Raw genomic sequence first — 18,803 nt, forward strand, 5'->3', positions numbered from 1 at the left:
TGTGTTAGCTGTAGACTGGTAGGGTGACCGTGATCTTGCCAAGTGGGACGTGTTCCTGAATCAACATCCTCGTTAGTCCTGGAACAGCATTCCTATCAACCAATCAGGTTTTAGGGGAAGGAGTCAGAGTTCAGCTTAGGACTGGGCAATTCTCTCCGGACTTAAAGGGTGCTTTATTGTCAGGATCAGGACAACCTTTCACTGGAATGTTCTAGGGCAAACAAAACAAATTCATCTAGTATTCTAGAACACATTTTACTTGGCAAAATAGTGGTAACCAGAACTATATTTGACAATAATTTTAAGTATTTTTGCATTAACCACTTATTTTGAATGTTGAGTAAATGTTGTGTAAAATAAATGTCTATTTCAGCTATTTTTGGATCTAATTAAATTGAATATTGTTATATTTTGAATAATTTAATGTAATTTTATTATTAAGTTACTGCAACTGTATGTGATAATAATAATAGTAATAATAATAATCATAATAATGTTGATATTGTTATAATTCATGTATTTTATAATTCATTTGTTTTGAATGTTTTAGAAACATTATTTTGAATGCTGAATAAACATTGTGTAAAATAAATATTTTTTTATTATTTATTTCAGCAATTAAACTACATATTATTGTATTATAATTTAATAATGTCGTTTTTTAATTAACGCAATTGTATTAATAATATTATATTTATTGTTTTTGCTATTATTATTATTAATAATAATAAATAATGTTGTTATTATTATTATTATTATTATTATTAATAATAATAATAATAATTAGTAGAAGTAGTAGTAATATTGTTATTATTGATATTAAGTAATGCATTTTTGCATTTATTTTAAATGTTTTATAAACATTTTGAATGTTAAGTAAATATTGTGTAAAAATACATGTTTATTGCATTTTAGCAATTTCTTAATCTAAAGTATTATATTTTGAATAATTTAATAGTGTCATTTATTATTAAATTATTCCAAATTTAAATAATAATAAATGTTGTTACTAATAATAATAGGTAATAGGTATTAATAATAATAATTAATGTTGTTATTGTTATAATTAATGTAAGTACTTTTGCATTTATTTTGAATGTTTTATAAACATTATTTTGAATTTTAAGTACATTTTGTGTAAAACAAATGTTTATTGCATTTTAGTAATTTCTTAATCTAAATTATTATATTTTGAATAATTTAGTAATGTACTTTATTATTAAATTATTGAAAGCTTAATAATAATAATAATAAATGTTATTAATAATAATAGGTCATAGATAATAATAATTCACGTTTATATTGTTATAATTAATTTAATTACTTTTGTGTTTGTTTTGAATGTTTTATAAACATTATTTTTAATTTTGTGAATTTTTATTTTTAATTTTGTGTAAAATAAATGTTTTGAATTGAATTTCAGCAATTTGTTAATCTAATTAAACAATATTATATTGTGAAAAATGTAATAATGTAATTTTATGAAATTACTGCAAGTGTATTATTGCTAAGAATAAATATTAGTGATGATAACAATTACAATAACACAATAATACAATAACAATTGTAGGCTAAATAGGTATTGAAACACAGCCTCTGTTTGATATTTGTACGGTGTGTTGATAGTTATGTGTGTGTGTGTGTGTGTGTGTGTGTGTGTGTGTGTGTGTGTGCTCTGGTGGTGGTGTCGGCGCTCACCTTCCTCTGCCTCATTCTGCTGCTGGCCGTCCTCGTTTACTGGAGGTGAGACACTCATCCACACTGACGCTTTCAGACTCAATGAATCTCTGACAAACTGACTGACTGCTGGAGTCACACTGACTCTCCGGGTGAATCACTGATTTCCTGAGCCACAGCGACTGATTCTTTGATTGAATCACGGGGAGTCACACAGACGGATGGCTTTACCCTGATGTGACTCTCTTAAACACTTCATCTGGTTTATTGCATTAGAGTTTGGATGACATGTGAATGTTGGTGTAGCTCTGTGTGTGTTTGTGTCTGTTTGGATCCTGTAGCTAGTAGTTTATCACTCTGGGGCCCCTGGCATCCCCTGGGCCCCGAGGGCTGGAATGAAAAGCAGTTAGGTGTGTGTGTGTGTGGAACATGTGTAAAGTGTGGGTGATGTGTCTCTTGTGACGGTAAGTAAGATAGAGAGAGAGGCCATACGCTTCCCTTAGGGCACCTCCGAAGCCATTGAGGTGCTATAGAAATGGCTCTCGGGGCCCAGTTTCCATGGTCACACCCCAGACTGAGTGAATGTGCCTTCAAACAATATATATATGTGTGTGTATTATAGTGTGTAAACTACCATTCAATTTAGGATTCTTTGATGAATCAAATGTTCAAAAGGACAGTATTTATTCTAAATAGGAATCTTTTGTAACAATATAAATCTTTACGGTCACTTTTTATCAATTACAATAACATATATATGTTTTATCAATAAATATGTTACACCCCATTGGACTTTTGTTCTGTTTTCATCCCTCATGTGCTCTGTGTCACCTAGTTTCCCGTGTGTATTATAGTGTGTAAACTACCATTCAAGTGTTTGGAGTTGATAAGATTTTTTAATGTTTTGAAAGATATCTCTGAAGCACACCAAGACTGTATTTATTTAATCAAAAATACAGTAAAATAGTAATATTGTGAAATATTATTATTGTTTAAAATAGCTATTTTCTAATTCAGTGTATTTTTAAATGTAATTTATTCTTGTGAAGCAAAGCTGAATTTTCAGCATCAATTACTAAATTCTTAGACCCTCTTCATCGTGTGGATTACCATTAAAAGGATTTGTTGTAATAATCTTCGTCGCGCCTTCGTCTCCATAACAGCAGTATCGTGACAATATACAGTAAAACCAAAAAATATTCAGACGCCAGATATCATTTTTTCTATTTTTTACTAGTGGGTGCAGGACACTATAGTTCATTTATGTGATAAGTGAGGATAGCAAAATAAAGTAAATTGTGACATATTATACCCAAAAAGTCTTCATAAAGTGGACTACCAGTAAAATTGATACAAAAAAAAATAATTGGGACCAAAAATTGGATTTGACACCTTGACCTGACCATGTTTTGTTACATATCTTTCTATCAAAGTTGTCTGACATTATCAAGATGAATTTGTATTGACACAGTTTAACTATAGCGAATAAACTGTGATAATGTGAGAGATTTTGAAGGTGTCTGAATAAATTTAATATGAATTATTAATTCATTTAATAAACATTAAAAATCTTACTGATCCCAAATTTTGAAAGGCAGTATAGTTGAACGTGTGTTTGTGTTTGTCCGTTTGCTCTCATATGCCTCTCTGGATATGTTCTCCTCTCTAGTGGCCAGCTGATAAAGTCTCTCAGGGGTTTTGATCACACGATGTCTCGGTTTAGCAAACAGCTCTGGAGTAGGCCTGTGCCAGGACTGTCTCCCCAGGTCTGGGCTCTCCGCCCTGGGCCAAAAACGGCCATCTGCTCCCTCCTCTGGAGCTCAAGGGCCATGCAGTAGCAGGGGGTCGTGAAATATTTTGAGCTGTGTAACTGCCGCCAAATCCTCTAATGCTTGATAACACACACATCCACGCAAACACACTTGACCAGGCACAAAACCTCTCCAGAGAGAACATACATCTGTCATATGTGTCATGGTGTCAGTCATGGTGAAGACGACAATAATTAACATACACACTAAAAAATGAGACATAAACTATTATTTGATGCTGTTTCTAGTTGATCAAATGCTAAGAATATTGGGAAATGCTTTGTGAATCTGCTGGGCATTAAAACAGCTGTAACATTCAGTCATTAATATGATCACACACACTCATACACCTCTCTAATGATTGTGTGTGTGTGTGTGTGTGTTAAAGAAGAAAAGACTACCAACAAATAAATACTTTCCCCTGAAAGCAGCTGATACTCGGTAATACAAGATCACACAGCGTGTGTGTGTGTGTGTGTGTGTGTGTGTGTGTGTGTACATGCAAATACATGTATGTATGTCTCACCATATGTTCACACCAGCATACAAATGAATGTCTTCCCACATAAATTTTTACATGTGCATGTGGAAACTATAGAGCTGACGATTGATTTTTTTTTTTAAATAAAAAAAAAACATTTAATGAATTAATTACAGTCTGAGCCTTAGAATGAATTATAATTATCAATATTTGATGAGAATAATCAAATATAATCAAGATAATTTAAGATATTATTGTAGCAGATGAGTAAATCATTGAATAGACATGATAGACAAAAATAAAATTGCTGTATTTTGCACTTGAGTTTTGATGTATGTTGTTATTGTCATCTAAAACGATTAAAAATCAGTGTCATTATTTGAAATAAAGCTGAAATGAAGCACTAAAACTAAACTAAAATAAAGCTAAATAGAAGTGTATTATCATTATTATTAACAAAAAATTAAATGACAAAAAGCACATAACAAAATAACTGAAATTTTCAGCTGAAATAACTTAAAAAGCCATTTCAAAATATAAAAAAATTGTATTTAAATAATACTAAAAAGTAATAGTATACAAACATTTTTAATGATATCATTGTATGTATTTTAGATTAAGCATATTAAATTGAGCACCCTAGTGGAAACACCCTAGTGTGTCTGTAATTTTTTCTACTCTAGTGTGTCTGAAGTCCACCTGGAAACATTAACTAGGATGTGTCACTTCCTGTGGCAGTGTCAGGGGAAAGTCAAATAAACATTTACACTTGAAAAGGAATTTCTCAACAAGTACTTTTGAAAGTACCTTTAAAAAATCCTTAAAACAAGATACATTTATATGCAATATATCTTGAATTATTTGTATTAGTCTTACCCCACTGGCAATTTGTTTTCTTGTTTTGTCCTTAAATTATTTGTGTAAAACAAAAACAATGGGTTAAGAAAGATTGATCATAAATATGTTCATAATATATTTAATAGATTCACTACCAAAATCAGTGAATCTATTGCATTCCAATTACAAATGGTCTAAAACCATTATGTGTGCTATGTAGTTTAGTAGGAGTTGTGTTGATATCTTAGCAACATGCTAAAGTCAGGCTCTTTTGAAGTCAGATGTGTGTTGAGTTTCCCATGCCCTTTTATTTGTGAGCCAAATCTGTAACGTTTTCTGAATCACACTGAAACGTTTTATACATTTTCCTCAGATCTATTGAATGATCAAAATCATTGTGTTAAACAATGCAATTGTTCTTTTGAAGCTGAATAAGAGCCCTTAGCATAATGTCCAGTTGGACTGGTTAAAGTTGAGCGATAATTATCTATATAATAACTTCCTAAAGCATTTCCTGACCGCCCTGGCTCTGCTTTTGTTCTACAGATCAGACCTGTTGAGCATGTAGGTTCACAGTGCCTGCAGGAAGAGTTTCAATGACGCTCTTAAGCCAGGACTTTAGCTAAAGATTATTTACAGTGGAGAGTTGGTTTTTACATTGTAATTTTGGCAGGGATGTCGAGCTCCATGAAGGACAAAAAAGTACTATAAATAAAATCCATAAGTCTTGTGAAGCCATGCAATACCTTTCTGTCAAGAACAGGCTGTTAATTCAGTAAAAATTCTTCCCTAACGACTTTCAGATCTCTTTCATGTTTGCATATTCAAATGTAACCAATCACAAAACACTCAATTTAAATAGCGCTAAGAAATTTGAGGTCTACAACAAAGGGTGGGATTTAAATATTGGTCTGTTTATCATAACAGGGTTATTATCATTGACTACAATTTTTTTTTTTTAATGTGTTCATTGAAATAAAGCTAAAATAAAATGTAAATATTAGATGAAAAACTAAATGGAAATTAGAATTGATGTCAGCTAAATGAATGTGTGAGTACCAAAATTATTAACTATAATAAAAAAAAAAAAATTTTTAATTAAACCTAAATAGTAATATAAAAAACTAATAAAAAGGACAAAAAGAAAAAATTATAGTAAATAAATTATACTAAAATAATACCTCACACAAACTTATTGCATGGTTTCAGAAGACTTTGACTGCATGAGTTTTATTGACTTACATATATATATATATATATATATATATATGTATAGCTCTAGCACCTGTGTAAAGCCCTGTGCATGTGATACACCAGGACACGCCCTCTCTCCACCCACTCTCTCTCTCGTTCTCTCATTGCTCGCTCACTGCTCTGTTTGCTCAGCGGCAGCATGCGGAGCCTACAGTCACTCACCTCTCCTAAAATCCCTCGTTCTTTGCAGGGATGAACAGCTATATGTATAGCTCTAGCACCTGTGTAAAGCCCTGTGCATGTGATACACCAGGACCGGCCCTCTCTCCACCCACTCTCTCTCTCGTTCTCTCATTGCTCGCTCACTGCTCTGTTTGCTCAGCGGCAGCATGCGGAGCCTACAGTCACTCACCTCTCCTAAAATCCCTCGTTCTTTGCAGGGATGAACAGCTTATGTTCTCTGCTGTGCATCAAGTACAGGTAGGACAGATGAGACTCCTGCTGGCTTATCGGGTTGACGTCCAAATCTTGGAGTTTTTGTAACTTTAGAACAACCTTTTAATCTCTCGCTGTCTTTCTCTTTCTGTTTGTTTCTATGGATTTTGTTTCTTACCTGTTTATCGCTTTTCTTGCAAAGTGAAAGAAAGAGGTAAAACCAGTTTACAGCTCTCAAACTGGAAACAACTGCCAATAATTCATCCTGACAGTCCGGGTTTCTTTAAGAGTTTGTTTACTTTGTAATTTGGTGTGTTATGTTCTAAATGGACTTCATGCAGACAGCTGATAGACGTTTTAGTTTAAAATGCATAGATAGAAAATGTTTCACATGGATTTTAGGAGTATAAAAGTGTGTGGGTTTATATTTTGCAGGAAAAAATTTTTTACACAAAATCTAACAAAACCTCCTTTAGGGTGCATCAGGAAATGTCCTCAAAGGTAAATTATAATTATTTAAATTCATTATAATTATAATTATAAAATACAATTTTTTCTAATAATATAATATGTTTTTTTCTAATTCAAATTTTTAATTAAAACTTAATTATAATTTACATTAATTATAATTCTCTTATCATTCACTCACTTAAATCACTCAGTTCCAAATCTCTATGATTTAATTTCTGATGTGGAACACAAAAGGAGAAGTTTAGCAGGATGTTCAAGCTGTTCCTTCTCTACAGAGGATGAGGACTAAGGAATGGACAAAAATGACCCCATAAAACATCATAAAATTATGGATAAAAAAGAACTGTTTGGACAGTTTGCTATAAAATAACTACTTTTGTATTCCACAGAATACAAGTCACACTGGTTTGTAAACACATTTTTCCTTTTTTTTATTTATTTTTTTCGTATTGACGCTCTACAAAGTGTTTGAAGTGTAAGGCTGTAATCTCTGTTTGGAGTGTTCGATTTGCTCTTTGAAGAGAAGGTTCAAAGTTTGATCTTGATCCTGTCATATGTACCCAGCAGCATGTGTGTTTACTCTGGTGGGGATTGTTACCTAAACCACGCCTCATGGAAACTCTTAAGCAGCCCTGAACAGCCATTACATCACTTGACTGTCTCTGTTCCGCAGGAGGTGTTTCCAAACAGCTCATTTCTACGTCGAAGACAGTAACTCACCCAGAGTTGTGCCCAATGAGAGTATCCCGGTCATCCCAATCCCAGGTAGGAGATTTCTAACAGATCTCAGATCAGTCAAACACATACAGTATGATCTAAAGACACGCTCCACTCTGATCCAGTGTCAGGTGCGGAAGAAGTCATAGATAACAGGTGCTTTGATATGATCTAATGTCAATATAGTGATATGAAACGTATGCATTTGTCTTTCTTGCTTACTTTGCGTTATGGGTAAAAGGTTGTATTACATAAGATTTTTAGCCGTGCTAAGATTGAACAAAGCTGTGGCTGTCTTCTCAGCGTGTGTGTTTCTGTGTAGAATAGACTCTAACTCTGCACTCTCTACAGACTGTTATTCTGTGCTATTAGTGTAGAATCTAAAAATCCATTGCTGCATTGATTCTGACATGAAGTGGCTCTAATCAAGTTTTCAGCTTCTGGGAGACTGGGAGGAAAACGGCTGTGTTCACAAGCATGAGGTGCAGGGTGTAGCGCCACCTTTTGATTGATTCTTTTTTTTTCTCTTGTTGTTTCTTATATTGTGTTGTGCTTGCACTATTACTGTGTGGAACTCCTAGCCCTAAAGGCCTGGGTACACTTCATTTCCTGTGTTCCACTCCATCTTGTGCATAGCCTTGTCTGCACAGCTTTCAAAGTATACTTAACTGCAGATAAGCGTGAACAGGTGAATTCAACACATGCGCAGTACCATATATCAGACTCATTTGGTCTCAGCATTCACTTCGTGTCTACCTTGTTATATGCAGACTGTCCACGCAGACACTTTTGATCACAAAAAGTATGTCACATGGACCATTGCGGAACTCAGATACTTTGGGCTTAAGTATTAGACTTCCTCCAACAACATGTGCTACAGGCATGAATAATATGTCAAATTCTACTACTTACTTTTCTAAATGATCAAACTTATAAAATGGGCAAAAAAAAAATCCCCTAGACTTACATTGAAGGAATAGCAACCACCCAGAACACCCTAGCAATGCCTGGCAACCAACAACAACACCCTATAAACCACCTAGCAACACCCTAGCACCCACCAACAACACCTGAGAACTACTTGGTTAGCAAAGCTCTAGCAACCACCTGGTAATGTCCTGAGACTACACAACACCCTATTAATCCCCTAGCAACTGTTTAGTAACACTACTCATAAAATTCCAGCAACCATCAAGCAAAGACCTAGCAATCATCCCCAACACCCCATAAAGCTTTGTCAGCCCCCAATATCACCCTTTTAATACCCTGACAAACTACCCACAGCACTCTATCGATGCTCTAGCAACCAATTAGCAATATCCTAACAAACCATTTAAAATAATTCAGCAACCACATCCTGAAAACCCCATCAGTACTCTGGCAACCAACCACAACACCCTATTAAATGCCCTAGCAATCACCTAGTAATGCCCTGACAACCGCCAACAACACCTAAGAAACTACATAGCTAACAGCATCCTGGAAGCCATCTAGCGATGTCCTGACAACCACCTGCAACTACCCACAACATCCTAGGAACCTCTAGCAACCATTCAGAACTCTCCAGGCAAGAACCACCAAGCAAAGACCTAGAAACATCCGCGACACCCCATAAACACCCCAGCAACCCTCAACAACATCCATGCAACTGCCTGGCCAGCAAAGCCCTAGCAACCACCTAACAATATCCTAATAACCACCCACGACACCCAGGCAACTGCCTGGCTGGAAAAGCCATATAAACCACTTAGATATATCCTGGCAACCACTCAGAACATGCCAGCAACCATCACACAAAGACCTAGCAGCCATTCACAACACCCTAACAACCATCAACAACACCCAAGCAACTGCCTGGTTAGCAAAGCAGTGGTAACCACCTAGAAATATCCTGACAACCACATGAAACTACCCACAACCCCCTAGCAATGCCCCAACCACTTAGCAGCACTCTAGCAACCACTCAGAACATGCCTGCAACCACCCCACAACACTCTAACAACCCTCAACAACACCCATGCAACTGCTTGGCCAGCAATGCCCTGGCAACCACCTAACAATATTCTAATAACAAACCACGACACCCAGGCAACTGTCTGGCTGGAAAAGCAATAGAAACCACTTAGATATATCCTGGCAACCACTCAGAACATGCCAGAACCACACAAAGACCTAGCAGCCATCCACAACACCCTAACAACCATCAACAACACCCAAGCAACTGCTTGGCCAGCAATGCTCTGGCAACCACCTAACAATATCCTAATAACCACCCACGGCACCCAGGCAACTGTCTGGCTAGCAATGCCCTGGCAACCACCTAACAACGTCCTAACAACCACCCAAATCACCCAAGCAACTACCGGGCTACCGACGCCCTGGCAACCACCTAGAAATATCCTGACGACCACATGAAACTACCCACAACCCCCTAGCAATGCCCCAACCACTTGAGCAACACTCTAGCAATAATATAGAGCAACACTCAGAACACTCCTGCAAGCACCACACAAAGACCTGGCAAGTATTATAATAATGTGTATTATAATAACAATAAATTTAGCATAATTACATGCAAGTAACCCTAAACCAAACCCCAATCCTATCCCTAACCATATAGTAAGTACATGTAGTTAATTAATATTATTCAGTACTTAAATGTATAGTTGCACTGTAACAAAGACACCTTAAATTAAAGTGTAACCCAATATCCTAATAACCACCCACGACACCCAGGCAACTGTCTGGCTAGCAACGCCCTGGAAAGCACCTAGAAATATCCTGACAACCACATGAAACTCCCCACAACCCTCTAGCAATGCCCCCAACCACTTAGCAACATTCTAGCAACCACTCAGAACACTCCTGCAACCACCACACAAAGACCTGGCAACCACGCATAACACTCTAACAACCATCAACACCACTCAAGCAACTGCCTGGCCATCAACGCCCTCGCAACCACCTAACAATATCCTAATAACAAACCACGACACCCAGGCAACTGTCTGGCTATAAATGCCCTGGAAACCACCTAACAATGTCCTAACACCCAAACAGCTACCTGGCTAGCAACACCATGGCAACCACCTAACAACGTCCTAAAAACCACCCAAATCACCAAAGCAACTACTGGACTACCGACGCCTTGGCAACTACCTAGAAATATCCTCACAACCACCTGCAACTGCTCAAGACACCCTAGGAAACCCTAGCAACCACTCAGAACGCTCAAGCAAAGCAACCAGTGGTGAAGAGTTAGTTTGGAATGGTGTTCCTGTTTTGTTAATAAGGTGATTTTCTGGAATGGCTGGCCATGTAATGTTTACTTTAAGCTGGATCTGATGAGTGTGCGCTACACTGAAGAGTTTGTTGAATATAGACACAGTAGCTGTTTGAGGAAATTTGGCCCTGTTAGGCCTGTTCAGGGTCTGTGCGGTTAACAGAGAAGACAAGTGCTGTTTATCTTGACCGTCCGCATGTACACACACACACTTTTACACGCATACACATTAGCCATTAAGATTAGAGCCAAGAAAATGGCTTCATCTGACTGGCCTGTATCTCACATTGGCTCGTTGCCGTTGTGTGTGTGGGTAAATCATTAGCGGAGAGCTTAGCGGAACAGAAGTGTGTGATTTTCAGGATCTGAAGGTTTCAGGTCCGGGTTAGTCAGTATAGTGGAACCCAGATCTTAATGCAACAACAGCAATTGATTTGCTCAGGCTTTTCCATAAGCACTTCATTGGAAGCAATTTTCATTGTTACACTGTGGCACGGCTCACAATAATGGTGGCACGGTGCCCTCAATCCAATTTGGGCATCTGTGTTCCAGCTTGGCGAGGGCTGGCCTCTGTATTTACAAAGATCCATTTAGTGTGGGCAGCAGCCTCTCTCTCCGCTGGCTGCGGCTCATATGGCGCTTCACGTTCACTGTCCTTTCAAACATGGATGCTTTCCTGCTAAATAGGGCCTTCAGTTTCTGGCTCCATTTCCCAGTTAGTTTCTGGCATCCGTGGGTGCCAACATTTGTTTGTTAGCTGTATTCAGTTGTAGGCGTTTTAGGATAAAGACAGAAGGTGCATGGATCGCCTTTTATGAGTGTCAGAAGCTTTAGATAGAGTTGGGCTCGGGTCATGGAAATGTAAGTTGTTGTAAAAAAATGTTTCATTTAATTATTATACACTACCGTTCAAAGAATTGGGGTCAGTGAGATATTTATATTTATTATTATCATAGAGATATGTATAGTGTTACAAAAGGTGTGTTTCAAATAAATGCTGTTCTTTTGAAATTTCATAAAAGAATCCTGGAGGAAATGCATTACATTTTCCACAAAAAATATATATTTATATATATTATGCCGCACAACTGTTTTAAACAATGATAGTAGGTTAATAAGTTAAGATATAATTAGAGCATATTAGAATGATTTCTGAAGGATCATGTGACACTGAAGGTAATGGCTGCTGAAAATTCAGCTTTGCATCACAGGAATAAATTACATTTTAAAATAAATAAAAATGGAAATCTTAAATTATAAGAATATTTCACAATATTATTTTTACAGTATTTTTTAATAAATGCATCCTTGGTGAGCATAAGAGATTTTCTTCAAAAATTAAAAGATCTTACCAACTCCAAACTTTTGAATGGTAGTACAGGTGCATCTCAATAAATTAGAATGTCATGGAAAAGTTCATTTATTTCAGTAATTCAACTCAAATTGTGAAACTCGTGTATTAAATAAATTCAGTGCACACAGACTGAAGTAGTTTAAGTCTTTGCTTCTTTTAATTGTGATGATTTTGGCTCACATTTAACAAAAACCCACCAATTCATCTCAACAAATTAGAATATGGTGACATGCCAATCAGCTAATCAACTCAAAACACCTGCAAAGTTTCCTGAGCCTTCAAAATGGTCTCTCAGTTTGGTTCACTAGGCTACACAATCATGGGGAAGACTGCTGATCTGACAGTTGTCCAGAAGACAATCATTGACACCCTTCACAAGGAGGGTAAGCCACAAACATTCATTGCCAAAGAAGCTGGCTGTTCACAGAGTGCTGTATCCAAGCATGTTAACAGAAAGTTGAGTGGAAGAAAAAAGTGTGGAAGAAAAAGATGCACAACCAACCGAGAGAACCGCAGCCTTATGAGGATTGTCAAGCAAAATCGATAAATTTTGTTTATTTTTCTCTTTACAGATTTGTGACCCTAGAGCACAAAACCAGTCATAAGTAGCATGGCTATATTTGTAGCAATAGCCAAAAATACATTGTATGGGTCAAAATTATAAATTTTTCGGTCACATTAATTTGTGTGTATTTAGCCTTAGCCAGATTTAAGTGACAGTTTCTGTGCTTATTGTGTGTCTGTCAGTTGGAGAGTGTGAATCTGGCCAGTCTTTATGTTCACCATGACTGAAGTTGAACCTTGATCCTTCATTCATCCTCTTAGACTCCTCATAGTCGACACATTGAACTGTTGATTATCTAATCAGCCAGTCAACCAATCAAAGCACAGTATCTACCGTTTAGAAGGATCACCGTGCCAGCTCTGGAAAGACTTGTGTGCTACTTTTGCTGGTGTAAGGTGCCGTTTTGGATGTTTAATCAAAACTAAAATAATTATAAAACAGTAGTATTAATTACAGTAATAACTGTATTTATTTTTAAATTATTGTATTAATCCAAAATGAAATGTCACTGTTAAGGATTGCAGGTTTAAATATTGGAAAGTCAAAATTTTGTATATTTTTAAAAGGCTTACTATCATTGGCTCAGTGAGGGTGATGAGGGTCTATGGCGTCTTCTTTGTGATATTTCCTGTTTTATGGTTTTCTCAAGATAAGACAACAAAAGGGCGGATACATCTCTTTTTTTCTCTGTTTCAGATGATATGGAGGCCATCCCTGTTAAACAGTTTATCAAGCATGTATCAGAACTCTACTCCAACAACCAACACGGCTTCTCAGAAGAGTTTGAGGTAAGATCTTCACACACACACACACACACACACTTTACAGGCGTATACCGTCTCTAAGTCTTCCCTCTCAGCAAACTCCCTCAGACTTTTGTAAACACAGGTCCTGTCTCATGTGGTTCCCCCGGCCTCGCTGCAGTGGTTCTGTTGACAGGTTCTGGTGTCTGTCTGTGAACAGCTGGGCCGGGATCCCTCCGCGGATGCTTGTTATTTCTGGCAGGTGGCCGTACAGGACAAGCCAGTTGAACTCAGCCTGTGTGAGAATGAATTAGGCCATCTGAACGCTGTCGTTTTTCACACCGAGTTTTTTGGACTCTCTCTCAGGTGTGTGTGTGTGTGTGTGTGTGTGTGTGTGTGTATGTGTGTTAGTGTGATACAGAAGCCAGAAAACCACAACAACATTCTGTCAGATTAATGTGATGACAGTTTGTAGGAGGATGACTTGTAATTAACTATCCATTGGGTCTTGGGCCACAGCGTCTGCTTGTGCTGTCAGTGGCACAGCTGAATGTCAATGAATGATCTGAGATGTTTAGCCTGCAGGTCAGAGCTGCATGGACACACACATATACTGGGTTTTATGTGTCCTCTGTGGAACAGGGTTCTGAAATGTTCAGACCTTTGGCTGTGCCAACATTACAGAATTGTTTCTTCGATTTTCGAGCTGTTATCAAGCGAAATGAGGGATCACTAAACAATATTACCCTTTATATATTTATTTATTTCCTTTTTTATTTGCCTGATTTGTTGCCTTTTACATTTTATTTTATGCAAATAAAAATTGAACGAGGGTCAAAATTTTTGATTATATGGGGCAAAAATACCCCTGAAATATCTACATTTTTTATTTGTAAAATCTTATATTTATATTTATAAAATTTTATTTTATGCAGGCCCTGCTAATTCCAAGTAGTTTTTAGTTCAAATAGTTTTTCAAGCCATTGTTGATAAATATGTAGACAACATGGAGCAGTATCTTATTACACATAAATTAATCTTATAATAAAAACAATAAAAATTAAAACCATTGTATATTCAAAGACTCATTTTGGGAGTTTACTTGAATAAATTAAAATAAATTAAATTAATATATAACAGCATGTAATGGTAGGTATGGTAAATGTATTAGTAATATAATATAATAATTAATAAAATATAATATAATTTAATAATATTAATTTAATAAATAAATATGAAGTAAAAGTCAAATATCATAAAAATTAATATTTTTGATTCATTCATTCTGAGTTCCTCATTTTGGGTCAGTTCGCTTGAATAGTCATCCATTTCTTTAGATTTTTTTGTTACACCATTTTCTTTTTTAAATCTTTTTAATTTTTGATAACTTTCACCAGAAATACTATTTTAAAAGTATATTTCATTACAGTTTTTTCTTACACACAAAATCTTTACTTGTCACATGATTTCTGAAACCTGACACTCAAACACCAGAACCACACACCAAATCTGCAAAACCATATGCTAATTCTCACCCTTTGACTCAGATGTCAATTTCATAAAACACTTTTTTCAAAACACAACACACAATTCGCTATGTAACACACAAAAATCTGACAGGTATTAAAATGGCAAAGGTGTTTGCAAATGTTTGCTTTTGCGATGTGTTTGTGATGTTTTGAATGCAGTGCTTCATTTTGCAAGAGATGCATTTTGCATTTTGTGTGTGCAATTATTGGATATGTGTAAAGTTTGGAAAAAAATAGAGGCAAAGTTTCTAATGACAGCATTGAATTTTTTTTTCTGCAAATACATTTTGAATGTAGCCCATGTCTGTTGTGCATGTCATGATGCAAAGGAAAAATTTTCAATTTAGTTTCAAAGTAGGTCTCCTACTTTCCCTCCTTCAGAGGAGAGAATGAGAGGAGGATAGAAGGGGTATGTGGGTCACTAAGGTTCTTTGGAGGGCCTCCCTTGGCCTCTTTGTTCCACAGTGGCTTGATTGGCACAGGGACGTGCCTCTGAAAGTGTGTGTGTCTTGATGGACATTGGAAAGTGGTTCCAAGGGGGTCTTCTGGTGCTGTTTCCCTTCAATGGATTCCTCTGTGGTTCCTATCCCTTCACTCTCGCCTTAAAATATAATATAATTTAATAATATTAATTTAATAAATAAATATAAAGTAAAAGTCAAATATCATAAAAATTAATATTTTTGATTCATTCATTCTGAGTTCCTCATTTTGGGTCAGTTCGCTTGAATAGTCATCCATTTCTTTAGATTTTTTGTTACACCATTTTCTTTTTTAAATCTTTTTAATTTTTGATAACTTTCACCAGAAATACTATTTTAAAAGTATATTTCATTACAGTTTTTTCTTACACACAAAATCTTTACTTGTCACATGATTTCTGAAACCTGACACTCAAACACCAGAACCACACACCAAATCTGCAAAACCATATGCTAATTCTCACCCTTTGACTCAGATGTCAATTTCATAAAACACTTTTTTCAAAACACAACACACAATTCGCTATGTAACACACAAAAATCTGACAGGTATTAAAATGGCAAAGGTGTTTGCAAATGTTTGCTTTTGCGATGTGTTTGTGATGTTTTGAATGCAGTGCTTCATTTTGCAAGAGATGCATTTTGCATTTTGTGTGTGCAATTATTGGATATGTGTAAAGTTTGGAAAAAAATAGAGGCAAAGTTTCTAATGACAGCATTGAATTTTTTTTTCTGCAAATACATTTTGAATGTAGCCCATGTCTGTTGTGCATGTCATGATGCAAAGGAAAAATTTTCAATTTAGTTTCAAAGTAGGTCTCCTACTTTCCCTCCTTCAGAGGAGAGAATGAGAGGAGGATAGAAGGGGTGTGTGGGTCACTAAGGTTCTTTGGAGGGCCTCCCTTGGCCTCTTTGTTCCACAGTGGCTTGATTGGCACAGGGACGTGCCTCTGAAAGTGTGTGTGTCTTGATGGACATTGGAAAGTGGTTCCAAGGGGGTCTTCTGGTGCTGTTTCCCTTCAATGGATTCCTCTGTGGTTCCTATCCCTTCACTCTCGCCTCCACTACTTGAGCAGAGAAAAATAGGGAAGATAGCCGAGCCAAACCCCTTTTGGACAGAGCCCTCCAGGCCCCTGACAAGTGGCTTTGTGCAGCCTGGGCCGAAAAACAAAGCAGTGGCTGGGGTGGCAGCGATCATGGGAGCCAGCGAGAAGAGGAAGGCTGTTGGCTAGGCCTGGACAGGCACAGGGATTATGTGCGCCCCGGGAATGAGTTTTTTAGGGGGGAATAAAGAAAAGCGACTGAGGGAAAAAAAGAAGAGGACACTTGGAGAAGTTTGCCATTCAGCTGAAAGCAAGAGAAGCGTGAATGGAGAACGCCAGAGAGGAAGACAAATCAGAGTCTGAGAAGAGTAGTGGACGACAGGTTTATTTACTTTTTTCCTATAAGTCTTTTTAAAGAAATAGTTCACCCAAAAATGAAAATTTGCTAAATATTTACTCACCCTTTTGAGATGTAGATTAGTTTGTTTTTTCCATCAGAACAGATTTGTAGAAATGTATATCATTCCATCACTTGCTCATCACGGATCCTCTGCAGTGAATGGGTGCCGTCAGAATGAGAGTCCAAACAGCTGATAAAAACATCACAGTAATCCACACCACTCCAGTCAATGAGCAGGACTCAAGTGTCTCGAGTCTTCTATCCATAACATTGCTTTTTCCAACAGGGCATAAACTTTTCACTGCAGAAATAGTGGAATAAAGTTTGCAACATTATAGCAAACAACTAGCAATGTTTGGTTCTAAGAACATTCTCAAAACATTACCCAACCATACTTGTTTGTTTGTTTGTTTGTTTTGTTAACCAGAAAAGTTTTCTTTGCATAAATGGAATGTTCTGTTTATGTTTGCAGCATTTTTCCCTAATAAGTTGAAAAATTGAAAAATTTAAGTAGAAATGACTGTACAACTGTTTTGATTATACCTTATATATACCTTATACCGATTTGATTGAACTTCAATTGAAGGCTTAAACTTAAGTTTTTAAGTTGAAATAGGTGGACATTTTTTTACAGTGTAACTAATAAAAATAAGCCAAGCACAATCGACCATCATATGGAGGATTAAGTTAATACAGTATGTAAGATTGAATTATGTAAGATTTCCTAGAGCGTGTCTATATCACTCTACCACAATAACCCAGATTTTACTTTTCACAACCAAGTAAATTATTCCAAATAACAATCACTTTAACTTAATCTAGGGCTTTTAAAATGGCTTTTAAAATATGACATTGTATTTATAGATTTGTAGAAGAAATTAATAAAAATGTATGTACAAGATAACATTACGTACATTCTGTGACACTGAATTGTACAGTTTAATAGGAACATGCTTCTCTCCCCATTTGGTCAGTACAGTAAACAAAAACGTCTTAACATAATGTTCCTTTAGTTAAAGAGAAACATACGTCAAGATGCTCTCAAGGGTGCACTTGACTTTTAGCCTCCACATCCTGCTCATCCTCTTGATTTATTTCTACTCTTTTCTTTTTCACAATCAACTGCAAAGTTGCATTCACAATTCCTAATGCAACTCTTTTTTTTCAATACACTTTTTAACTCAAGGAAGGAAAATGGGTTGCTAAATGTCATGAAAAACTCTTTATAAGTGTTCAGTGTAATACAACCTGCATCATACATGATATCACAGGTCGCACATGAATAGAATTGACAGTCATGGACTGTCCTCTCATAAATGTTGACTTACCCTGTGATGTTCTGTGAAGTATCATCTCTTTGGTCTTCTCAGAATGCTGGTGAGGTTAGTTCAGGTGCAGGTAACCAGAAACCACACAGGTGCGTGTGTGTGGATGAGAGACTTATTGAAAACAGCCCCTGGCAGATTTTCAAACATCTTGTGGTTTTAAAGGGGTCATATGACGTTGCTAAAAAGAACATTATGTTAATGAGCGGAGGCCGGTGGGCTTGAGAATGGCGCGGCCGGCGGATTCGACGAAGGAGCGTCCGGCGGGTTTGCGGCAACCACATGTGACGACCCCGGGCTGGACTCTGCTTCGTCCACAGTGAAAGCCGATCCGGCGATCCACAGCGCGAAGTTGATGAATATCCTCGACCAGCACGGATCAGCTCCAGGCATGACGAAGCAGATATCGTCCTCTTTTGGAAGGCCAAACAAAGAACACTCCAAAGAGAAAGGAAA

The 18,803-nt window shown here is 36.7% G+C and overlaps 1 protein-coding gene across 1 annotated transcript in view; it reads left to right on the top strand.

Moving 5' to 3' along the window:
* The window catches only part of ptprga (protein tyrosine phosphatase receptor type Ga), a 302,816-nt gene that overhangs the window by 267,334 nt on the left and 16,679 nt on the right, over positions 1-18,803 (top strand). The window contains exons 13-15 of the mRNA XM_016500550.1: positions 1,671-1,743; positions 7,580-7,671; positions 13,522-13,613. Coding sequence (XP_016356036.1) covers positions 1,671-1,743; positions 7,580-7,671; positions 13,522-13,613 — 257 coding nt within the window. The remainder of the gene's footprint in view (positions 1-1,670; positions 1,744-7,579; positions 7,672-13,521; positions 13,614-18,803) is intronic.

This window comes from Sinocyclocheilus anshuiensis, unplaced genomic scaffold (assembly GCF_001515605.1).
Source record: "Sinocyclocheilus anshuiensis isolate Anshui unplaced genomic scaffold, SAMN03320099.WGS_v1.1 scaffold42, whole genome shotgun sequence".
NCBI classification, from domain to species: Eukaryota; Metazoa; Chordata; class Actinopteri; order Cypriniformes; family Cyprinidae; genus Sinocyclocheilus; species Sinocyclocheilus anshuiensis.